Raw genomic sequence first — 27,262 nt, 5'->3', positions numbered from 1 at the left:
CTGATGAATGGTGAAAAAGCATTCTTTTTTTTCTTATAACCATTTTATATAATGTGCATCTTCATATTTTCGTGGCGCAAGCAAATACTGATCCATAAAATTTTGGGCGTGCAGCCACATAAATTTGACTTCTTCTTCTAATATTTCGGCTGAATACCGCCCCGCCATGTTCAGAGTGAACCAAGGTGACTGACACTCCAGCACTTGCTCCGTGCTTTCCACTTTTGAACCTTTCTTTCATTTCCATGACTGCTTCTTCAATATATACACTGATCATTAGGGGCGAAAGACTACATTCCTGTCTTGCACCCTTTTGAATCCAAGCAATTCATTCCTGTTCTTCCTCTCTTATTGTTTCCTCTTGCCTCTTGTACATAAAGTACATTATCCATCTTTCCCTATAGTTTACCCCTATTTTTCTCAGGATTTTAAAGATATTGCACCATTTGATATTGTCAAACACTTTTTCCAGGTCGACAGATCCTATGACTGCGACTTTATTTTTCTTGTCTTGTTTCCATTATCAACTGCAACATCAGAATTGTCTCTCTGGTGCCTTTGCCTTTCCTAAAGCCAAATTGATCATCATCTAAAACATCCTCAATATTTTTTCCATTCTTCTGTATATCATTCTTGTCAGCAACTTGCATGCACGAGGTATTAAGCCGATACTGCAGCAATTCTCGCACCTGACAGCTATTTCAATCTTCAGAATTGTGTAGATAAAGTTTTTCCAGAAGTCTGCAGATATATCGCCACCTCACACATTCTACACACCAACGTGAATAGTCATTTTGTTGCTATTGTTACACAGCCATAAAGTCTTCCAAAGCACTTTAAATTCTCATGCTAATATTGGCTTCCCTACCTCTTCTATTTAGACTATTGTTTCTTCCTTGTTCATCTCATCAGACAAGTGTTACCTGATAGAGGCCTTCAATGCACTCTTTCAACCTATCTGCTCTCTCATCTGAATTTTACAGTGCACTCTTAATGTTACCACACTTACTTTTAATTTCACCAAAGGCTGTTTTGACTTTTCTATGTGCTGAGTCAGACCTTCCAATAATCATTTCTTTTCAAGCATGTTTTTACATTTCTCATGCAGCCATTTCGCATTAGTTTCCCTGCATTCACCATTTATTTTATTCCTACGTGATTTGTATTCTGAATTCCTTCAATTTCCCTGGGTATTTTTGTACTTCCTTCTTTCATCGATCAACTGAAGTATTTCTTCTGTTACTCATTGTTTCTTCACGGTTGCCTCCTTTTTACCTAGGTTTTTCTTTCCAACATCTGATTGCCCTTTTCAAAGATGTCCATTCACCTTCAACTGAAATGCCTACAGAGTTATTTTTTATCGCAATATCTATAGCCTCAGAGAACTTGAAGCGTATCTCTTCATGCCTCAGTACTTCTGTGTCCCACTTTTTTGCACACCGATCATTCCTGAGTAGTCTCTTAAATTTCAGCTTACTCATCATCACTACAAAATTGTGATCTGAGTCTATATCTGCTCCCAGGCACACCTTACAATCCAGTTTCTGATTTCAGAATCTGTGCAAGACCATGAAGTAATCTAACTGAAATCTTCCTTTATCTTCCATCCTATTCCAAGTTTACCTCCTCCTCTTGTGATTCTTGAACAGGGTATTCACTATTACTAAATGGAATTTATTGCAGAACTCATATATTAGACTTTCTCCTCTCCCATTCCTAGTACCAAGCCCATATTCTCCCGTAACCCTTTCTTCTGCTCCTATCCCTACAACCACATTCCAATCCCCAATGACTATTAGATTTTCATCTCCATTTATGTATTGACTTACCTGTTCAATATCCTCAGGTATTTTCTTTATCTATTCATTATTAGCTTCGGTTTACCACATTGGCATGCATACCTCAACTATCATTGCCAGTGTTAGTTTGCTGTCAATTCTGATGAGAACAACCCTATCATTGAACTGTTCATAATAATTCTCTCTCTGCCTGATCTTTTTATTCGTAACAAATCTTACTCGTGTTTTAAAACTTAATGCTGTTGTTGCAATAACCGAATACATATATCTCACAAAATCTCCTTGTCTTCTTTCCATTTCATTTCACTTACCCCCATCATATCTAGATTGAGCCTTAGCATTTCCCCTCTCAGATTTTCTAGCTAGTAAAAATTTCTGACATTCCATGCCCGACTTGTAGAACAATATCCTATCTTTGGTTATTCAATTTTTTCTCATGATCACCTCTCCCATGGCAGCCTCTGGGGGACTAGTCCGGAATCTTTAGCCACTGGAAAGATCTCATTACACTTTTCAATTAGAGGCCACATCTCCTGTGAATACACATTGTGCTCAAAGTTGTAATGCAACAATGGAACTGTACAAGAATTTAATTTTTGTTTTTTTGTTGGCGCACTTTATACAAAGGGTTAATGCTGTGGTTTCCATTGTCTTCTGCTCCTCATGCCACTGATCATTGCTAATTCTTCTGCCTTTAGGGGCAGCTTACCACCGCAAGGGCAAGAGAGTGCCCTGAGCCTATGTTACTCCTCCACCCTCTTTGACATGGATGTTGGGAGAATAGGGGTTACTTCTTATTCCGGAGTCTTCAGCAGCCATTGCTGATGATTCTTATTAGAAATTTAAATGGTGGTGAAGTTTGAAGCTGAGACTAAGGGCATTTTGATTACTAATTAATTACACTACCCTTGGGCCTTCTGTGTCCTGAATCATACACATAATGCCAATGATATGGCTATCACATGCTTGCATATAAAGGACAAGCAACATGTGATAGATGTGGCTGAGCAGTACACAAATAAGGGATCATATGTTTATTAGCACAAATAAGTGTAAACTTTTTGAGTAAATTCACAATGAGGAGTTGCAAAACTGAATATTACTTGAAGGAAGGAAAAACGTTACACAGTAAAATGCAAAGCTGTACTTGTTCATAGACAAATCACTCAGCAGATACTGTTACGAAGAAGTATATTATTCCAGTTACAGCACTATGTAAAAACAAACATAATATCCTAAAACCCACACCAACTTCACTATCAAAAGAGAAAAATGAATTGCAATATCATAAATCTGGTAGGGTGGCCCCAAAGCCATTTCAGCATCTGAAGCAAATTTTCTTGAGAAAACTTTTGATTCAATTACAATAACATCTGTAGCAACACAAAGTCAAGTCAGCTGACTTAAAGAGTCACTCATGTTTCAAATACTACTATTCTGAGACAAGCCTAATGACAGTTCAAAAACATCTAACAGTTTAAACTTTTGCCAGGGCACTACTAAGTCTGAGCACAGAGTCAAGAATTGAAACTCAGAACATTGACCATAAGTGTTGATTTTGTTAACCCTGTTAAACATTTTAACACATTCCCAGATTCATCACATATTTTCTTCTTCTTCTTCTTCTTCTTCTTATCAAAAGTCCAGACATACATTAACTTCATCTCAACACACGCATCAAAATGCGAAAAAATTACTTCAGTAGTAATGAGAAATATTAATCCAATAGATTATAATACAAAATTGTTCTTAAATATCCTGCTCAATAAAAGTATTTTTCAGTGAATGCTGCTCAGACCACTATTCTAAACACCAACAAATTATTGGCTTATGGCTAAGAATGAAAAGGCAATTGCACTACCTCTAAGGACTCCACTGGGAACTTATATAAGCCTGAGTAGGTCATTAAACATTGTGGTATAAAACAACATTAGGCCATCATTCAGAGCAGTAGTCATCTGTACTTCAATAATACAACTGACAAACCTACCACCATGTAGAATTAAAAAGGAAACACCCTAAAGCTCAAAAAATATTTTAAAATAAATAATTGCAGCTATGGACTTTACAGTGTACCATTACAAATGATACTGGTAAGTACTAAAAAATGTCGGAAACGGAATCAAAAAAGAAAGAAATATAACTTCTGCTTAGGCAGTTACTCAAAAGGTTTTGTGAACATCTAATTGTGGACAGGCACTGTCAAGAAGTCAAATTAATACTCACTATAACACAAAAATACATTGAAGGGGCAAAGAAACTTGTGCACCTGCCCAACATTGTGTAGGGCCCCCGCAAGCACACAGAAGTGCCGCAACACAATGTGGAATAAACTCTACTAATGTCCGACGTTGTGCTGGTGGGAAATTGACACCATGAATCCTGCAGGGCAGTCCATAAATCCATAAGAGTGCGAGGGGATGGAGATCTGAACAGCATGTTGCAAGGCATCCCAGATATACTCAATAATGTTTATGTCTGAGGAGTCTTGTGGCCAACAGAAGTGTTTAAAACTCATGAAACTGTTTCTGGAGCCACTCTGTAGCAATTCCGGACATGTGGGGTGTCGCATTGTCCTGCTTGAATTGCCCAAGTCCGTTGGAATGGACAATGGACATGAGTGGATGTAGATGATCAGACAGGATGCTTACATGTCAGAGTCGTATCTAGATGTATCAGGGGTCACATATAATTGCACACGCCCCACACCATTACACGGTCTCCACCAGCTGCTGATATGCAGAGTCCATGGACTCATGAGGTTGTCTCCTTACCCATACACATCCATCTGCTCAATACAATTCGAAACAAGACTCGTCCGAGTGTGCAACATGTTTCCAATCACCAACAGTTCAATGTCAGTGTTGACAGGCCCAGGTGATGTTTAAAGCTTTGTGTGGTGCAGTAACCAAGGGTACAGGAACAAGGCTTCGGCTCCGAAAGCCCATATCAATTATGTTTCGTTGAATGGTTCACATGTTGACACTTGTTGATAGCTCAGCACTGAAATCTGCAGCAATTTGCGTAAGGGCTGGACTTCTGCCATGTTGAACAATTCTCTTCAGTCATCATTGGCCCCATTTTTGCATGATATTTTTCCGGCTGCAATGTCAGAGATTTGTTGTTTTACCGGATGCCCAATATTCATGGCATACTTGTGAAATGGTCGTATGGAAAATCCCCACTTCATTATCACCTCAACAAATGCAGTGTCCCATCACTCATGTGCCAACTATAATACCATGTTCAGACTCACTTTAATCCTGATAACCTGCCATTGTAGCAGCAGTAACCAATCTAGCAACTGTCACACACACTTGTCTTGCATAGGTGCTGCCGACCGCAGCATCGTATTCTATCCATTTCCGCATCTCTGTATTTGAATATGCACACCTTCACCTGTTTTTTTGGTGCCTCAGTGTACAAGGGGCTGTAGATGACATGGTTAAGGATGGGTAACAAACAGAATGCAAAACAAAAATGTAAACAAAACTTGGGGATTAGGCCTGTTTCAACTGGCTGGTTGCTGCCAACAAGGTAGTACGAGATGATCCATGATCGTGGAACATGTGATCAGCATGTCGTAAAGTTTAGTTTGTTTTGAGTTCATATGCAGTGTTTCAGTATGGTGCAAGAGCAGTATAACATTGTTTGTCAAAACTGATGTTATAATACATAGTGGAAAGTGATCAAAAATCAATGTATATTTTTTATTTATAATGCATATCTGATGTCCTACATGCATGTTGAGCCAGTTTAATGTAAATTGCTGCAGTGATGCAAGTGTTGAAAATCACCCTGACTATGAAAAAGCAGACCACCATCGGCTACAAGTTATATTGGTAACTGTAAATAGCTTCATGAACTATTTAGAAGCAAAATATAAAACCAGTTTTTATCATACCATTTTGTAACAAACTCCTGCACAGGTAAACTGTCAATCTGTTTGTATTTAAATGCAACTTATTCTAACAAACTGTAATACAATCAAACAATGGAAACTCCAGGTAGGAACATCGACAATGTAGGAAAAGATAGATTGCTACTTACCATAGAGAAGTTGCAGAGACACACGATTAAAAGACACTCACATATAGCTTTCAGCCACAGCTCACACACACACACACACACACACACACACACACACACACACACACACACACACTAAAGTGAGTACATTTCACACAAACACAACCACCGACCACCAACACCCACATCTAGGGAAAGCATTCCAGCCCAAGATGCTGGAGTTGGTGGTCGTATGTGCGTGAGGTGTGCTTGCTTGCTTTTTTTCGCGTGCGTGTGTGCGTGTGTGCGTGTGTGTGTGTGTGTGTGTGTGTGTGTGTGTGTGTGTGTGTGTGTGTGTGTCGCAATTGTGCCTGTCTGCAACTTATATCTTCTCATGGTAAATTGCAGTATAATATTAATAAGTGGGGATACTGTGGAAAAACACACGAACACACATTTCAAAATTATTTTATTTGGCGTTAGAAAATTCAGTTGTTTCTTTGCAACCATAATGTATGAATATAAATTGTCAGCAGTTCTTGGAAGATACAAAATCTTTTATTTTTTCTATCACAGGCTCAAGATTTGAAGCTGGAACTAAGAGCACACGCCTGTATGGCACCATCTCTGTATCATCCTCCAACCATGAACCACTTAGAGCACTGTCCGAGTCCTGTTGGACACAGAACTCAAACCAGCAGTCAGCTTCCTGCAAAATTATAAAGGCTATAGATACAATAATTCTTAAAATATATAACACATTCATATACATAAGAAAATTGCACACTGATGAGCCACAACATTATGACCACTGACCACCGCAAGGTTGTATGTTGCTTGGTAGCACTGAGGGCACATAACGCAAGAAGAGAAGTATATGAGCAGAGCAGAAACAAATGGGGAAACATTCTAGTGATAGTAAGTGGAGCAAATGTGGAAATCCGCTGCCTTAAGCGACTTTGACAAAAGCCAGTCTTTTGTGGCCCAGTGCCTAGAAGCGAGCAACTCGGAAATGGCGAAGATGGTTGACTATTCATGTGCTACTGTCGCAAGCATCTATAGAAAGTGATTGAAGAATGCTGAAATCACGAGTAGGTGACAAGAAGTTGGACATCTATACCTCATCACAAAACATATGGATTGGAGGCTTGTCCATGCTCTAAAGCAGGATAGGCTATGATTTGTAGCAGATCTGATGACAAAGTACAGCACCGGCACTGGCATAAGCACGAGTGTTTTGGAGCATACTGTTGAGTGCACAATGTTGAACATGGTGTTCCACAGCAGATGACCCTACATATTCACTGCTGACCCAACAACATTATCAATTATGATTTCTGTTGGCACAGGATCATCAAGATTGTACCATGGATCAATGAAACTGCATTTCCTGGTTGGATGAATCCCGCTTATTGTTAAACCATCAATAGTCATGTCGAGATACACCGTCATCGAGGCAAACAGCTGCTTGAAACCTGCAGCGCGCCACTGAGGTAGGGTAGTGGGACCACCAGTAAACCCTTATGTTTGATGTCTTCCTCAACAGTGATGGCTTCTCCCAGCAGGATAACTGTCTGTCATAAGGCCAGAATTATGGTGCACTGGTTTGAGGAGTGTGATAGTGAACTCACATTGATGTCTTGGCCATCAAATTTGGCTTGTCTGAATCCAATGGAAGTTAACTGGGACACTATCAGGCACCAGCTCCTTACCCACAAACAACCACCCGTAAATTATGACACATGAATGACCTGTGCATAGGTATCTGGTGCCACAAACCTCTGGAAACCTATCAAGTACTTGTAGAATCTATGGGACACAGAATCACAGCTGAATTCTGTTCCAGAAGTGGACCAACACACTTTTACATAGGTTGTCATAATGTTTTGGCTCTCAGTGTATATGTAATTAACTTAGGTATACACAGAGTAATAGATTCCAGTTATCTAATATTGGCTAAGCAAAAGTTAAGGTACAAAACCAATTTCAATGAGAAACTGAAATTATGAACAGACTGAAAATAGCACTCATTCATGGATGCCCCGACACACACACACACACACACACACACACACACACACACACACACACACACACACACATCCTGAAGTTTAAACTGACTTTGTGTATTTGGTTTAAAAAAAAAAGTTATCTCCAAAGTGTTATCTCAATGATGCCAGTATCCATTAAGTGTGGAGTGTGCCTGCCACCTGTGGCATCAAAGCCGTTTCGTCTATAAATGTGGGAACAATTCCTTGTTCTGTTGCCAGAGGGCTGCAATTACCAGATATCTCACTCTGTTGGTGATTTAAAGAACTGCAAAGGGAGTCCATAATGGTTCATTTGAGGATGGAAAGACAGTGCCATCAAGCTGATTGAATCAGATCTTCGAGATTTTCCACAAAGATCCAGGATTGGAACTAGGAGATATAAACAATGATTATTTGTAATTTACAGATGAAAGTATAAATGATGATTCAAATTGTTTTCCAAAGCTAAAAACACCTCTCAGCTGTGAAGTGTAAGTCATAGACAGACATTTATTGTCTTTCTGAGAAATCTTAAGGCTATGTTACAAGTACAGAAATTTTAGTGCGGAACAACAGCAGAATTTCTCTCAAAACTCCTCAGTGAAATTGTGGTACTATTAGCATTATGTTTTGAAGAAAGACAAGCAAAACCACCCTCCATGAACCATGGACCTTGCTGAGGTGGGATGGCTCTCACAGATGAAACCACAACTGAGATTTGTCTGTTGAGTAGCCAGGGTAACCTGTGGTTCCTGAAGAAAAGCAGCAGCCTTCTCAGTAATTGCAGAGCCAGCCTGGACAATTGATCTGGCCTTGTAATAATTAGCCAACATAGCCTTTATGTGCTACTACTGCAAATGGCTGAAAGCAAGAGCAACCTTTTTTTTTTTTTTTTTTTTTTTTTTTTTTTTTTTTTTTTTTTTTTTTTTTTTTTTTTTTTTTAGGGCGCACAGCTCTGCAGTACATGATGGCATCCTCTTGGGTAAAATAACTCAAATTGGCCCCCATTCAGATATCCGGACAGGGACTATTCAGGAGATGTCTTCATTCGGAAATCAGAACTGGCATTCTATAATTCACACTGTGGAATGTTAGATTCCTGAATTGGATAGAAAGGGTAGAGAATATGAAAAAGGGTAATGGGTAGGTTGAAATCAGAAATGTGCATTAGGGAAGTGCAGTGGCAGGAAGAACATCTTTTGGGCAGGTCAGTACAGGTTTATGATCACAAAAGCAGGCAGGGATAATGGAAGAGTAGGTCTAATAGTGAGTAAGGAAACAGGAAAGCTGTTAAGCTACTATGAACACATAGTGAACACATCATCTCAGCCAAGAAACAAAGCCAACACCCACAACAGTAGTACAAGTTGATGTGTCAATAGCTCCGCAGATGAAGAAATTGCACGAATACATGATGAGATAAACAAAATTATTCAGACAGTTAAAGGAGATAAAAATTAATGGGTGACAGGAATTCAGTAGTAGGAAAAGGAAGAGAAGAAACAATAGTGGGAGAAGAATGACTGGAAGGGGACGGGAGTAATGGAAGAGGGAGCCACTTGCTAGAATTTTTCCCAGAGCATAATTTAATCATCATTAAGATTTGGGTTAAAAACCACGAAAGGAGGTTATATTTGTGGAAGAGACCTGAAGACATTGGAAGATTTCAAATTGATTATATAATGGTAAAACAGATTTTGAACCCAAATTTTAAACTGAGAGACCATGGGCAGCCAAAAATTCGGCTCACAACCTTGTCCTGGCTTGACTGCCACAGGGCTCCCCACCACCAAAGCATGCTGTCAGAGCACGAAAAGGGGAAACTGTGAACATCCCACATTTAAATGGTTAAAAGGAAGTGCAGCTGCACTGCATATGAATTGGATTTCTATTTCGCTTGTCTCAACTTTTAATTACTTCTGGCATGTTGAAAACGTAATATAATTTTTATCCGGTACAAACTGTCAGCTACAGACATACGCAGATAATTTCACAGATGTCTGCACTTAGTTTGCCACATAATCTTGACTTATTAAGTTTCATAACCGAAAAAATGTCTTTCACACAAACATGTCAATCAAATTATTCCAGCCCATATCCAACATAATTATGGAGAAGTGGAAACTATCTGAGGAAAGCAATGTAATGTCTGGGACAGTTTTAATGTAAGAGGGTTTGTCTTTAAAACGGGAATTACCTTGCAGGTCAATCAGTTATGTTGAAATGGCAAATGGTCTTGATAAGAGATGTAAGATTAGCAGTGACCTCATAATGTTTAGGAAACTATTCGTGTAATTCCTACAAGCCCACAATGAATTCTTCAAATCTCATTTTTTCTTTAATGGCAGTGAGCTTAGGGAACTGGACTAAATGTAAAAATGTGACTAGGACCTCTCGTCGGATAGACCGCTCGCTGAGTGCAAGTCTTTCGATGTGATGCCACTTCGGCAACTAGCGGTTCAATGGGGATGAAATGATGATGATTAGGACAGTACAACACCCAGTCCCTGAGTGGAGAAAATCTCCAATCCAACAGGGAATCAAACCCGGGTCCTTAGGACTGACATTATGTCGCACTGACCACTCAGCTACCAGGGGCGGACAGGGAACTGGACAGTGTTGGTCAGAATGTCTCCCTTCTATAATGCATTTTTTTAATGCATCCTTGTTGTTGTGTACATAGTTCCGCGTAGTCAGCGAGTACACAACTTTCCCACTAGAGCACACCCTGCTAAGCACAACAGCGCAGGCGCAGCGCTTGTCCGTCTCCGCACTACAAGATGGCGGTGTCTTAGAGACAGTGCAAATTCTGCTTCCGCCGATCCGTGTATTAATATGTAACGCAGCCAATGAGACTGCTGCAAACGTAGAACCTTTTCTCCTCATGGATCACACTCGCACAATGATACCTGAACACGCGAGGTACTATAACGAGTGTACAGACCTCCGATTAGTTAGTCTGCATCAGTCTGCATTAGTCTGTACGGGTCTGCATTTATCTGTACCAGTCTAGATTAGTCTGTACCAGTCTACAGTCAAGTTTCAGTCTGCACCTAATAAGATTATCATATTCCTGTACATAGCCATGAAGAGAAATGTATATACACTTTGTCAAGTATCAGAGATATGTGAGAATAAGATTAACGTACCAAGACCAAAGGAACTTCAGGTTGTCCATTTTAAACAGCATCCAGAATCAAGTTATGTAATACTTATGATTTTTATTATTTTAATAAATGTGTGTGAAAATTAATCAAGTTCTGTTTAAAGTTGGTCACCGTCAATCTGCTACTCTAAGCGTGCAAGTGGCATTTCTATCATCTGACCTAACGGCAGAAGATAAACACGCCACGATAAGACCACGAGACATATTGCTGACACTCGCCTACTTCGTTAGAGCAAACTCATGGGTAGATCTGAGAGCCAAATTTGAGAATGCAGCAGAGGATCATTTTGACAAAAGACAAGACCAAGTAGAAATCATTGTATAACTGACGAAATACTGAATTTCATTGATGACAGAAGAAAATATAAAAAAGAAGAAGGTGAAAGGAAATGTTAATGTCTATAAAAATTCAGATTAACAAAAAATGAAAATGGCTACACAAGAACAGCTAGAGGACAAATACAAGACTGTAGAAACTAGGGAAATGATAGATGCCACGTATAGCAAAATTAAAGAGGTCTTTGGAGAAAAGTGAAGCAGGTGAATACATAGAAAAAGCTCAGATGTGAAACCAATATTAATCAAAGGGAAAGCTGCATAGTGGAAAGAATATGTACAGGGGCTATATTACAGACAGCATGCTGAAAGATCTAAGTGGAAACAACACCCCGGGAGTAAATGACATTTGATGTTCCATCAGAATTATTGAGATCCTTGGAAGAGCCAGCCATTACAAAATTATTCCACTTGGTATGAAAGATAGGAGACAAGCAAAATATCCCCAGCCTTCAAGAAAAATGTAAAAATTCAAATTCCAAAAAAATCTGGTGCTTGCAGGCAAGAATAATAGCAACTATCACTTTAATAAATCATCACTGCAAAATATTGATACATTTTGCAGAAGATGGAAAAAGTTGATAGGAGGTGAACTCGGGGAAGACCAATTTGGGTTCTGCTCTGGACAAATGAAGGAACACATGAGGCAATGCTGAACCTACATACTACATCTTAGAAGACAGGCTGGAGAGAGGCGCATATACATTTAGAGCATTTGTAGATTTAGAGAGAGCTTTTGACAATGTGGACTGGACTATGCTCTGAAATTCTGAGGGTAGCAGGGACAAAATACATGGTGCAAAAGGTTATTTACAACTTGTACAGAAACCAGACTGTAATTGTGACAGTCAAATGACATGAAACTGAAGCTATAGTCCGGAAGGGAGTGAGACAGGATTGTGGCCTATCCCCAATGTTATTCAATCTGCACATTGAGCAAGCTGTGAAGGAAACTAAGTAGAAATTTGAAAAGGCATTAAAGTTCAGAGAGAATAAATAAGAACTATGCGGCCTGCTGATGACAATGTAATTCTGTCCCAAGGACTACAATGGTACAGATAGTGTCTTGAAAAGAGATAGTAAGATGACAATCATAAAAGGAAAAAAAAGGGGGGTAATGGAATGTAGTCTAAGTAAATCACACAATTCTCAGGAATTTAGATTAGGAAATGAGACATTACAAGTAGTAGACAAGTTTTGTTATTTGGGCAGTAAAATAACTTATGCCGAAATAGGCAGATGTAAAAAGCAGACTGGCAATAGCAAGAAAAGCCTCTCCAAGAAAGAGAAATTTATTAATATCTATAAATTTAAACATGTAGCCTTGCATGGCAGTGAAACATGGATGACAGTCAAATCAGGCAAGAACAAGACAAAAGTTTTTGAAATGTGGTGCTATAGAAGAATGATGAATATTAGATGGGTAGAGTGAATAACAAATGAGGATGTAATGAATTGAAATTGGGAAAAAAGAAATTTATGGCACAACTTAACTAAAAGAAGGGATTAACTGACTGTACAGATCCTGATGGATCAAGGAATTGTCAATTTGGTAACGTTAAGAAGTGTGGAGGGAAAAATTGTAGAGGGAGACCAACACTTGAATACAGCAAATACACTCCTGGAAATGGAAAAAAGAACACATTGACACCGGTGTGTCAGACCCACCATACTTGCTCCGGACACTGCGAGAGGGCTTTACAAGCAATGATCACACGCACGGCACAGCGGACACACCAGGAATCACGGTGTTGGCCGTCGAATGGCGCTAGCTGCACAGCATTTGTGCACCGCCGCCGTCAGTGTCAGCCAGTTTGCCGTGGCATACGGAGTTCCATCGCACTCTTTAACACTGGTAGCATGCCGTGACAGCGTGGACGTGAACCGTATGTGCAGTTGACGGACTTTGAGCGAGGGCGTATAGTGGGCATGCGGGAGGCTGGGTGGACGTACCGCCGAATTGCACAACACGTGGGGCGCGAGGTCTCCACAGTACATTGATGTTGTCACCAGTGGTCGGCGGAAGGTGCACGTGCCCGTCGACCTGGGACCGGATGCACGCCAAGACCGTAGGATCCAACGCAGTGCCGTAGGGGACCGCACCGCCACTTCCCAGCAAATTAGGGACACTGTTGCTCCTGGGGTATCGGCGAGGACCATTTGCAATCGTCTCCATGAAGCTGGGCTACGGTCCCGCACACCGTTAGGCCGTCTTCCACTCACGCCCCAACATCGTGCAGCCCGCCTCCAGTGGTGTCGCGACAGGCGTGAATGGAGGGACGAATGGAGACGTGTCGTCTTCAGCCATGAGAGTCGCTTCTGCCTTGGTGCCAATGATGGTCGTATGCGTGTTTGGCACCGTGCAGGTGAGCGCCACAATCAGGACTGCATACGACCGAGGCACACAGGGCCAACACCAGGCATCATGGTGTGGGGAGCGATCTCCTACACTGGCCGTACACCTCTGGTGATCGTCGAGGGGACACTGAATAGTGCACGGTACATCCAAACCGTCATCGAAACCATCGTTCTACCATTCCTAGACCGGCAAGGGAACTTGCTGTTCCAACAGGACAATGCACATCCGCATGTATCCCGTGCCACCCAACGTGCTCTAGAAGGTGTAAGTCAACTACCCTGGCCAGCAAGATCTCCGGATCTGTCCCCCATTAAGCATGTTTGGGACTGGATGAAGCGTCGTCTCACGCGGTCTGCACGTCCAGCACGAACGCTGGTCCAACTGAGGTGCCAGGTGGAAATGGCATGGCAAGCCGTTCCACAGGACTACATCCAGCATCTCTACGATCGTCTCCATGGGAGAATAGCAGCCTGCATTGCTGGGAAAGGTGGATATACACTGTACTAGTGCCGACATTGTGCATGCTCTGTTGCCTGTGTCTATGTGCCTGTGGTTCTGTCAGTGTGATCATGTGATGTATCTGACCCCAGGAATGTGTCAATAAAGTTTCCCCTTCCTGGGACAATGAATTCACAGTGTTCTTATTTCAATTTCCAGGAGTGTACATTCAAATGGATGTAGGTTGCAGTAATTATGCAGAGATAAAGAGAGGCTTGAACAGGATGGGCCACTGTGAGGAGTTTCATGAAAGCAGTCTTCAGACTGAAGACCACAACTATGACAGCACCCCACTTATTTATTAAGCAAACATTATCTTACAGAAATAAGAGATTAAAAGGGATGTATCACTAACCGATTACATGAATACACAATGGATGAAATTGGCTTGAAAACAACGACCTGATATTCAGCAACATCCTATGTAATCCACGCAAGCTGACTGGAGATTTGCTCATTATTTTTCAGTGAAAGTTCCATGTATTTCAACCAAGCCAATACAGTTCACTACTGCAAAGCTTTTCAGATGGAACATAAGAAGAATGGTAAGCATATTAAGTATTAAGAGTAGATGATGGCGCATTGACACCAACATTGCCCTTTGCACTCCTCAGTACTTCCATGATTATCTGACCAAAATAAGAAATGTGAACCACAGAAAATAGTCTCACTTTCAGATAACTAGTATTAAACACTCCCGTATTGTTATTGTGAACTAAACAAAAATAAAAACTCTACAACTCAAAAAGAGATAGCATGCAAAACTTTTTTCATAACTCTAATGAGTTTCGTTATGATTATTGTACACTCTATTTGAATTGTACATAATAAACAAGTTAGTTCCCCTTTTAAATAGTGCAACAAAAATGTTTCAGTTTTATTTCTATATTTTGCAATGACATTTCAAAGCAATCCATAATTGTGCCAATTCTGGTTTATGTTTCATTAATACTACAGTGAATTTGTAAGAGACTTTCCTTTTTGGTTTGTACATTATCACTTTTAAAAACATATAAATAAATCAAAGTTGATGCTTCATTGAAAATATATTGCATTATTTTTCTTCTCTAATTTATTTATTCTAGTGTCAGAAACATACATATCATATACAGTTATAACTATATTACTCTTGCTGTAAACTTGGCTACTTCTACTGGATTTTCTGTTCCTTGATGATGATCATCTTCTGTGCTGGAGGCTGGACACAGTCAGCATGGAAGCATAAGATGAACACTCTGGACTTCTCCAGAGTCACACTGAATATAATCTTGATCAGTGTAGCACATCTTGCCAAATTAACCTTTGATCTACTAACTCCACATCTCGCATCTATTCATGGACTTCCAAGTCATCTACTTATCATCATACCAGGAAGGAGCTTTCTGAAACATTCTTCCAGTCAGGGGAAGGTAGGTCACAGCTGCCCATGGTTGCAACCTATCTTTTTCAGCAGTGGTTCTTGTAAGCGGCATCGATGTTCAAAATCAGCTACTCCTTGATTTTGATGTGGGTGTAGTTCATGCCCATACAGAGGATCCGTTCTCTCCTGCTCCACTTTCTTTCTTTCCTCATTCACAGCTATATCCCTTCAAACAGGAAGTTGTTCTATTCCTGAAAGGTGGTATAGTCATTCGATTGAAGTCAATTTCAAGTAACCTGTTATATTATGCAGCTATCACTGAGAGCTATTTCCGCCTGTATGGCGTATGTTGAATTATACACAACATGACAGTAAGGGTACAATGATGCGGGTTCACAAAACACCTGCCCCTGTAATATCTGATAGAACTGAGAAATCATGGCTAGTTCATAGGCAACCAAGTTTAAGTTACATTGTTAGGGTTAGTCAATGTACTGAAGTGATTCTGAGTTCATTGTGTTTGGATTTTTTGTTGGAAGTGTTACAGGGACATCTTGCAGCGAAGAAAGACTGTCTTGAAACAGTATCACCACTAGTAACCACAGAGTCTACTCTGGCATGCGTTGCACGATGGAATCCCTCCATGATGAAGTTGCTTGACGACGGTCAACACTGACCTAAGTGTTGAATGAAGTAAGGGAGGATTCTGTCAATAGCCTTTGGAACAGTTTGGTCATGCTTTTATTACAAACGAGTAGTAACTTGAGTTGTGAATTCAAACCTGTTTGTAATATGGCAAATAAAACCAGATATCTTCCAAACAGTTGAATAGTTCTCGGTAAAAAGCAATTTTCATGAAGAACTTCTGGAAGAAATGGGGAGGGCTGCCAGCTGTAGGTAAACGTACGCATCAAGATGGCAGAACCCTCGCAACATGCATACTCTGGCACAAAATGCATAGTGCCACTGCAAAGGTTCATAGAGTTTCAGGTCGACAACACCAATGTGATCCTGCCAGTTTCCTTAGAAGATTGTTCCTGATGGAAACTTGACATGCAGTGCTTTTTGGAAGTAAGTTTCACTCCTAATACAACGTAAATGGATAGATAAAAAAAATCTACTCACCAAGTGGCGGTAGGGGAACACATACACAAAAGGATTTAACTTTTATAAGCTTATGGAGCCAATGCCACCTCCTTCTGGCAGAAGAGTTGAAGTGAAAGGAAGAGGGGTGAAGGAAAAAGGACAGGAGAGCTTTACGGAAATGGGTACAGTTTAAAAAACTCACCTAGGACCCCAGGTCAGGGGAAACTTACTAGACGGGATGAGAAGGAAAGACTGATTGTGGGGACTGCACTGGACGAGAATTGAAAACCTGAGAATTTAAAAAGTGGAAGACCACCTTCCACCTTTAAGCTCTCAGGTTTTCAAATCTCATCTGGTGCAGTCCTCAACAATCAGTCTTTCCTTCTCATTCCCTCCGGTAAATCTTCCCTGACCCAGGGTTCTGGGTGACTTTCCTAAATCATTCCCCTTTCCCTAAACCTCTCCAATCATTTTCCTTCACTCTTCTCCCTTCCCCTTCAACTCTTCTGCCAGAAGAAAGAGCCTCTGGCTCTGAAATCTTATAAAAGTTAAATCTTTTGTGTGTGTGTGTGTGTGTGTGTGTGTGTGTGTGTGTGTGTGTGTGTGTGTGTGTGTGTGTTCCTCTGCCACAGTTTGATCAGTAGATTTTTTTTTTTTTTTATCGAACCATTCACATTATATTATCAGTAACTGATTATTTTTGTTGTAATAAGTTCCACTCCTAAATGTTTTGGGGTCTCACAGTGTTCCACCTTGACACCTGACCACACTATATTTTGCAACTCGTTTCCTTGTATCTCAAATGAAAACACACACTTGTGAGTTTGTGGGATTTGGTGTTAGTTAGTTTGTGTTGCATGGGCATGCATATCCCCATTTAAAGACCCCATAAGTTTCTTCTCTAATAAAAAAAAGTGTGATTTGAGCAACACTGGCATGTAAATCTTTTAGATCAAGAAGGTTTATCTTTAACAGTGGTTAAGGGATCATTTCACAAACACTACATCATGTGTATTTCACTACTGCATAGACTCCACTGAGGAACCACTCACATGAAGTACTTAATTTACACAGAATGTTACTCAGGGGGGTGAAACTCATATAGGAATTCCCGGTAACACGACGTTCGTTTGGTCCCAGGCCACTTGGTGCGCTGCAAGTTTAGCAATTTATAGTCTCGTGTTCCTATGAAATGACGTAGGCTTCCATAATTGTTTTGGTATCGTAGCAATGTGATCGTGATTTTTTTGTTTAAATTGCAGTGTAAGTATGTTGCTATTATTCTGCTTAATTTTTGGATGCATTCGTCATATTTGATTGGTGTGATGATTCAGTATTTAGTTTTTTTATTTTTGTTTCATATAGAACACGAGGTTGTATCATCACATTACGTTCTGTGGACTCTTGTATACTTGTTCCTGCAAAGAAATACAATTTCCGTTGCTCAGTTTACTTAAAGGGTAAGTATATTTCTTATTCTGTTCATATTTCCTTGTATTTCATAGAGAATCCCATGCTAGCAGCTTTTGACATAATTGGTATTCAACTTTCCGAATCCTGTAATGGAATATAATTCTGGCTTTGATTCATCTTCCTTTTTGCCACAAAGTACTCTTAGTGACATAAGTACCATTTATTGTGCCGTTTACTACATACCAAATATTGGACACGTTACAATTGATTCATAATGCCTCGAGTGTGTTCTATTTCCCGTTTTCGACAGTAAATATTCTGTACAGTACGTAACACTCTATTCAGGTAAAAAACGTTGGTTGCTACTGTATCGACAAAGGTAGTGTTCTCACATAATAAGACATTTGTTTGGAAGTCACACAAAGCCGGTCCTTCAAGCAGTTGCACATTTACATGTATTATTGTGGCAATATCCAATGCAGTAGAAACCTTCTTGCACTTTAATGCTCAACACAATGTAATACAGATTTACAGCTGTAACTGTTACTTATAATGTACAGTTGAATTTGGTATCTACCATGGTATCTACACTCCTGGAAATGGAAAAAAGAACACATTGACACCGGTGTGTCAGACCCACCATACTTGCTCCGGACACTGCGAGAGGGCTGTACAAGCAATGATCACACGCACGGCACAGCGGACACACCAGGAACCGCGGTGTTGGCCGTCGAATGGCGCTAGCTGCACAGCATTTGTGCACCGCCGCCGTCAGTGTCAGCCAGTTTGCCGTGTCATACGGAGCTCCATCGCAGTCTTTAACACTGGTAGCATGCCGCGGCAGCGTGGACGTGAACCGTATGTGCAGTTGACGGACTTTGAGCGAGGACGTATAGTGGGCATGCGGGAGGCCGGGTGGACGTACCGCCGAATTGCTCAACACGTGGGGCGTGAGGTCTCCACAGTACATCGATGTTGTCGCCAGTGGTCGGCGGAAGGTGCACGTGCCCGTCGACCTGGGACCGGACCGCAGCGACGCACGGATGCACGCCAAGACCATAGGATCCTACGCAGTGCCATAGGGGACCGCACCGCCACTTCCCAGCAAATTAGGGACACTGTTGCTCCTGGGGTATCGGCGAGGACCATTTGCAACCGTCTCCATGAAGCTGGGCTACGGTCCCGCACACCGTAAGGCCGTCTTCCGCTCACGCCCCAACATCGTGCAGCCCGCCTCCAGTGGTGTCGCGACAGGCGTGAATGGAGGGACGAATGGAGACGTGTCGTCTTCAGCCATGAGAGTCGCTTCTGCCTTGGTGCCAATGATGGTCGTATGCGTGTTTGGCGCCGTGCAGGTGAGCGCCACAATCAGGACTGCATACGACCGAGGCACACAGGGCCAACACCCGGCATCATGGTGTGGGGAGCGATCTCCTACACTGGCCGTACACCTCTGGTGATCGTCGAGGGGACACTGAATAGTGCACAGTACATCCAAACCGTCATCGAACCCATCGTTCTACCATTCCTAGACCGGCAAGGGAACTTGCTGTTCCAACAGGAAAATGCACGTCCGCATGTATCCCGTGCCACCCAACGTGCTCTAGAAGGTGTAAGTCAACTACCCTGGCCAGCAAGATCTCCGGATCTGTCCCCCATTGAGCATGTTTGGGACTGGATGAAGCGTCGTCTCACGCGGTCTGCACGTCCAGCAGGAACGCTCGTCCAACTGAGGCGCCAGGTGGAAATGGCATGGCAAGCCGTTCCACAGGACTACATCCAGCATCTCTACGATCGTCTCCATGGGAGAATAGCAGCCTGCATTGCTGGGAAAGGTGGATATACACTGTACTAGTGCCGACATTGTGCATGCTCTGTTGCCTGTGTCTATGTGCCTGTGGTTCTGTCAGTGTGATCATGTGATGTATCTGACCCCAGGAATGTGTCAATAAAGTTTCCCCTTCCTGGGACATTGAATTCACAGTGTTCTTATTTCAATTTCCAGGAGTGTAAATGCTGAAATATACTGAAATGGTACAATAAGCAGTGCTTCTACTGCCTGATAGCACTATTTAACAAAGTAGTGTTGAATATAGAATATAGTGCAACTACGCTCACACAGTTATATATAGAGTGATGCACATATCCGTAGTAGAAATAAGAATTTGTTTCGTTTTTTCACTATTTTGTAGCAATACCACATCAGATTACAAGGCATAACAGTTATCAATACTTTAGTACAGGATAGCTGCATTAAGACATAAGCTAATATGATTTTTGATAGTGAAATTAATTTCACATTGAGTTTTCTTTAACATTAATCAATGTAAACCATACCTGATCTTTTTTCTCGTTCCAAATTTTTGGTTTGAATAACATTTCAGACACATGAGGATGGATCATACAGGAAGAGAAGAATCCAGTTTGAGATTGAAATTGAAATACTCGTGCAAGCTTCCCAGATGCAGTAGTAGTTATTATGTAAAAACAAATATCCAAACACAAGAATAAACATTTCTATAAATTTCCAGCTGCATTAAAAAGTGAGACTTTAAAGAAGTGGAAATTGATCTGTAATATAGATGAAGTTGTTAACTGTAGTTATTATTATGTGTGTGAGGATCATTTTTATGAAGCAGATTTTGTGAACTTTACTAGACACAGGCTAAATCGTGGTTGGGGGGGGGGGGGGGGGGCGGCGGTGGTTTCGCCACATTAGGTGCAAATAATATAAGTGTGCACGAGACAGGTCACAATGCAAAAATCTACAGTAATACAACGATTTTACAGAGCACAGATGATGGTGAGTACAGCTTTTTATTCTCACCTGTTTATGATGTTGAAAGTAGTCCAGGTGTAATGGGATATGGCATTTCTAAACGTAATTTAACTCCAAGAAAACACAAAATGTATAAACTGCATAGAATTACAGTTTCTAGAGTGTGTAAATTGAAAAAACAGCTACAGAATGAGAGGAATAAATTGAAAATTCTAAAAGAGTTGTATGATGACAGGAAATTTCAGTTAATTGAAGAAGAGTTTAATGATGACTAAAACTTTTATTAATAGTCAGTTAAGAAATGCCAATATGCAGCCCACGGCAGTAAGGTGGGCTATAGAAGATAAGGCATTTGCATCTATTTATAAGTGTAGTCCCCGGTCGTACAGATATTTGGCCACATACTTCTCCCTTCCATCTGTCAGGCTGCTCAAGGGAGTGCTTTCCCACATACCATTTGATGCAGGACTTAATCCAGCTTTATTAAACTTTTTAGCAAGGGAAGTAAGTAATATGCATGAAAAAGACAAGTATTGTGCTTCACTTTTTGATGAAATGTCTCTGGATGATGGTATGTACTATGATGCACACAAACAGCTAATCTATGGATATCATGACTTGGGTAATTTAGGACGTTCACCTGTAGCTGCTAGTCAAGCATTGGTTTTTATGCTGAAAGGCATTCACAGAACTTGGAAACAAGTTCTAGCATATTATTTTACTGCAACCACTTTCCACTACACCCATTTGAAATCACTCATTGTTCACATCACAAGTGAACTACAGAATATTGGGTTCAAAGTGGTTTGTACTGTATGTGACCAGAATGCAACAAACCAAACGGCCCTTAAGCAACTGTGTGAAGCAAATTTGTTGAAGCCCAGTATACTTCATTTTGTCGTCAATAATCAACCAATTTTTACCATTTATGATGTACCACATCTGCTCAAAAACACTAGAAATGCTTTGATAGATAATAAAATTCAATTTGAACCTCACAAAGCAGCAAAGTTTGAGTACATCAGTACAGTGTTGTTCTTGGATTAAAAAAAAAAAAAAAAAAAGGGGGGGGGGTCAAAACTCTACCCAAATTAAAAGCACAACACACTAACTTTTCTGATTCCCATGTCAAAATGAAGGTAAAAGTTGCTGCTGCACAAATGAGCCATACTGTTGCAGCTGCAATTGAAACATACGTTTCTCCTCACACTTTACCATCTGAAGCTATACACACAGCTGAGTTTGTGGAAAAGGTAGATAATCTCTTTGATTCACTCAACAGTAATGAGCAATACCCCAGGGACGGAAAACAATTTAGATGTGCTTTATCAGAAAATTCGTCACATTTAGAAATGTGGTGTAGCATATTGAGGGAAATAGGCAGCTGCCAAATAATAGATTTAAAAACGGAAAGAAACAAGACTAATATGTTTAGCTTCATAAAAGGTTGGCAGATTACATTACAGTCTATGATTTTCTTGTGGATGACCTTGAAAGTGGTTGCTTTAAGTACTTAAATTTAAAGGTGTTTAATCAAGATGCTTTAGAAAATTTCTTTTGTTGTATAAGACAACATGGTATTGCTAATACAAACCCAACTTGTTTTCAGCTTGTACAAGCTCTGAAGACTTGTGTTGTCAATCATATGACTTTGCCTTTCAAAGCCATGAGTGTAAGTAACTGTGAAAATGATGATTACACTTCCTTGAGCAGTTTGTGTCACTTTTTGGCAGCTAGTGGTTGGAGTGAACATTTAAGTGAATGTGAGATGAATGACACTGATACACCTGAGCAAATTTATTCTTACTCAGATGGTATCATCGAGTCTGTAGAAGATAAACAATCAGCCTATGTAGCAGACTATGTACTAAAAGCCATAGATGTACCAGATGATTGTGAAACATGTAATACCAGTCTACTCCTCTGTTGTGACTGAAAATCATTTGTTTACCTCATTTAAAGAGAATAGTGAGGAGCATTCTCATTTGAAATATGCAAGTGAAAGCATCATGATTTTCCTCAGGTCACTCCATGATCAGCTGTACAAGTATCTAAATAGTCATGGTCACACAAGACTACATGATGATTTAAAAACATTTGTTCTGTCTCATACAACAATTTGTAATAAACGTGACATTGAAGAGAGACTTCTGAAGACAAGTATTCCATTTATAATATACAAGTATGTGAAAGAAAAGAAAGTTACAAACAAGAGGAAATTATGTATGTAACACCTTAAAAAGAAGTTCAAATCATGTTAAAAGACTTTTTATTTTGTTTATTATGTGTACAATGAGAGTAAGCTCCCAATACATATTCAAACGCTGTGTTAAAAGCAGAGAATTAAATGGTCTTGCATCAAAATCATGCCTTTGATTTGTTATGACAAAATCTGGTAATTCAGCAAGAACATAACGTAACACTTTCTAGATGTGATGATTGGATTCTAAAAGTATAATGAATAAAGTGCTGTCAAGGGGAATTTGTGTTAATTTTCAGTAGTGTACCAAACAAAGTTTTCAAAGAGGAAGTAAATAAATAAAAATGTTAAAAATAAATGTTGTACTAGCGTCTTCTTTCATTATCTAAACATGATGGGTGTTGCCAAAATAACAGCCAAGTTGGGGGAAAAAATAAAAAAAATGTTGTGTGTTGCAGTTCATTTTCTTTGTATGTCTCATTGGCAAAAACATTTTGGCTACATTCATGGAGTGTCTACCTGCTCTGCTCCCAATTTGTTTTTCAGTTTATGTAAAGTAGTATTTTGTGTGTTTCATAAATTTATTTGAACTGTGCAGAAGTTCAATTTCAGATGACGGAAATAACAATCAACAGAAAAAATAATAAATCGGATTTTGTAGACTTTACAGTACATCCTCGGTTTGTAGCACAGATTTCTTTGTAAATGACCTCTTGGTTATCCATTAGCTGTGTAGTTATTTATTTGCGTAACCTACTATTCCACTTTCGATCATGCGAGTGGACATAATGTGCTTTAGGATATGTGGAAACGTAAAAATCATTTTTATATGCATACAACGTCAGATGATTTTTTAGTCTGACATGTGCTAAAGCTCGTTTATTTCCACATGATAATGGCCACATGGCCAAAATCGCAATATTGAGTTTTACAAAAAAATTTCACAGTCAAACGGTGACGTCGTAATTTACAAAAATTTTCACAATGTAAACTACAGCTACGAGTAGTTAATGTTTGTTTTTGATTTAGATTTCTTTTATATATTACTTTGCAAGATCTCAAAAACCTTTATTAGTGCACTATGCGGCCCACATTCAAAGATTAAATGAAAAATATTGTAATCTAATTCACGTATTTAGAAATAAACATAAGAGATTTTCGTGCCATATTTTTTCATATTGAAGTTCACAAGCAGCACTGGTGTCATTCTGTGTTTCCGTATAATAACGTGCTCTTTGCACTTCTACTATATTGGTGTTCTGTGACGTTACTGTCCTTTTATAGATCTGGATATGGAGAATGCATCCAATACTCAAGGTGTGTGCCAAACACCCAGCAGCACCTAATCTGGAGTTCATCCATGACCTATACCAGACCACTGCAATCTCTTTCTCATGGGGCATGGGCACCACTGAGCATCTGCAGCTGCCCTGCATGTGGTAGCCTACCCTACACTGGCCATATTGCACTGTGTTAACACCATGTTCTGTTGCATGCACATGGTCTCTCTCACTCATTTAACAAATCTTTTAAATAACTTTAAATACACTACCTCAGATAAAGGATCTACTAATCATTAACACATTCATAGACAAAATGCATGTATTTGAAACAAAGCTTGATAAGGAATACTTTACTTTTTTCCAATACCTTTCTTCAGTTCAATTTTTTCTAATATCTTTGATCAGTTCAGTTAACTCCAGACATTAAGTATTGTCATGTACAAGTAGAGTCCCAAACTCGACACAAATGGCTGATATGAGATCTATGTGTTAACATTTTGTTGTGAAAACTTTTTTCTTATGAAGAGAATGTACAGAAAGGTCTCAGCTTCATTGAAATGTATTCTGCTTCTTCAGGCAATTTGGGTTCTGGCACAAAATATTTAGTTACTTGTGAATAAAAAGGAAATGTCTTGTTCCACAAATGTAACAAAACATTACAATTTTTGTCCAAGTTAAATTTTTCTGTTAAATATGTACTCTTGTACTCTTAGAAATTGTACGAGTATTCACTAAACCATCAACATCTCACTAGCCAGCATCGTTGTGTGCTGAATGAGGACTGCCTGCATACCACCATTTGCCCATCCCCGTGTGCTCGGTTGCAAACTTAAAACCTATGTTAACTTCAAACTCAACAAAATGCCATCTTCAAATTACTTATTTCTATGAGGTTCACGAATCAGGAACGACACACAGCTCTTTACTACAGACATTACACTTAACAGCAACAGCAACACACTTAAAAAACAGTAACAGAAGACCGATTAAACTACAGGGGCACCACCTCTGCCTGAAAAGTGAATACTTACCAAGCCTGTAAGATCATGTCATCACTTAAATCAGTCTCACTATGAAAAATATAATTTTACGATTTTGCTACAGCATATATCTCCAAGTCTTCAGGAGTCTTCAGTTGTGAACCGAGTAATAATTTACACTGCAGTTAGCATCTTAGTAGTTGCATGTACACCTGTGGGCAGAGGTGTCTGATATTCACAGCTAGAGGGGTCATATTGCATTAGCCTCTTCAAATCATCTTGGTTTACTAGCTTGAAGGTATTATTATTTATCGTTGCCCAGCTCTGGGGTCTTGCTTCTTGTACAGTTGTGGTCTGCCGATCCTCAAGTAACTTGACACTGAATGAATATTTACTATGTCGAAGGAGTAATAAACGTCACTTTGTAGCATTTTATAAATTAAAAATTCTATTTCTATCGCTTTTTCCCTTTCTTGCATCTCAAAGAGATACAGCTACTTCATAAACAAAAATGAGGAAGGACTACCATTCAATTTTTTGATGTGTGAAGTATCTGAGCAGGTGCAAATGTGTACAGGGTGACACTGTCTGTCTGTATGTTTATGAGTGATTGATCAGGCTGACAGGAGAGGGAAACAGGAAAACTCTATGGCAACTGACAGGAAGTGAGATGCGCAAATTTTTAAGCACCACATATCAACTAGCCTTTTCTCATTTTTGTTTATGGTTTCTATCTCAGATTTTCCATTACTGTAAAAAAAATATCTGAGATTTCAGCTCATATATTTTTAACTTCTTGATAAATGGACACACATCTGTGTTAAGTAACTAACAATTTGTTTGTCTCTCCAGTGTTTACCAGACACTGATGAAAACCAGTGCACTAAAACTAATGAAGCTTGCACTAGTACTGTGGGGGAAAAAGTAACAATGATATACCTGATTTATGATTTCCTCTTCAGGGTTAGACCAAATTATATCTTGTTCACACTCACTGTCAGCTTTCTTGTTTTTCTTTTTCTTTTTTGATGTTTTATCTGCTTTGTATAACTTGCATATTATTACATAATATGCAAAGTCAAATGGCATTTTCTTCTCTTTTGCTCTTTTTATTTCCTTGCTGAAACAAAATCACACACAAATTGTATAAAATCAACAAAGACATTTAATATATAATTAGCACTGTGGGGAAACCTAGGATAGTATAACATTTTTATTAGGATACATTACCAATAACCAATGGTCACACAAACAGCACTTTACCATACCCTACCCATGCCCCTCCCCACCCCAGCCTCCACCTTACCCCCACCACCCAGACAGCTTCTCTCATCCTTGCACAAATGCTTGCACTCTGGCCCCAGAAGCCAGAAGCAGTGGTCCTGTGAGTGATTTGTGTTTGTGCCAAGTGTGTGTGTGTGTGTGTGTGTGTGTGTGTGTGTGTGTGTGTGTGTGTGTGTGTGGAGAGGGGGGGGGGGGAGGAGACTCTTTCAGAAGAAGGCCTTCTGGCCAAAAGCTTACGTGTTTAGTGGTGTCTTTGTTGTGCCTGTCTGCAGCTATATGGCGAGTAGCAGTCTACCCTTTTCATAATACTGTCGTTATTCCGTACTGGATGTTCCAGTGTTTTAAATAAGAATTCTGATGTATTAGCTCGAAAAATTTTGGTTGAACATAGTATCACATCTTTTATACATCCCTGATTACTGGTTAGAGCTACTCTTGTTTCATAAATATGAAAGGCTTCCATCATAAATGTCAGAGAAAGATGACTATACATTCTTGCAATGTAATTACAAATGAACTGTAGAATAATTTGAATATCATTTGTACTTGGGTAAAGACACTGTCCTTTGCATACTACAGCTCAAGTCCGATGTCAGGTGTACATGCTTTTCCCACACTTAAAGAGGATGTTCAAATTTATTGCTCTCTAACAAGGGGACCTTCTGTTGTGACTCACCGATC

At 39.8% G+C, this 27,262-nt stretch overlaps 1 protein-coding gene across 1 annotated transcript in view; it reads right to left on the bottom strand.

Moving 5' to 3' along the window:
- Positions 1-6,259: 6,259 nt before the first annotated feature.
- Positions 6,260-27,262, bottom strand: part of LOC126356256 (protein BCCIP homolog) — a 77,476-nt gene continuing 56,473 nt past the window's right edge. The window contains exons 5-6 of the mRNA XM_050007088.1: positions 26,237-26,417; positions 6,260-6,516 (exon numbers count right to left, since the gene is read on the bottom strand). Coding sequence (XP_049863045.1) covers positions 6,337-6,516; positions 26,237-26,417 — 361 coding nt within the window. The 3' untranslated portion in view covers positions 6,260-6,336. The remainder of the gene's footprint in view (positions 6,517-26,236; positions 26,418-27,262) is intronic.

Source organism: Schistocerca gregaria, chromosome 3 (genome assembly GCF_023897955.1).
Source record: "Schistocerca gregaria isolate iqSchGreg1 chromosome 3, iqSchGreg1.2, whole genome shotgun sequence".
NCBI classification, from domain to species: Eukaryota; Metazoa; Arthropoda; class Insecta; order Orthoptera; family Acrididae; genus Schistocerca; species Schistocerca gregaria.
The sequence above is the reverse complement of the archived record's forward strand: the minus strand, read 5'-3'. Positions and strand labels throughout refer to the sequence as shown.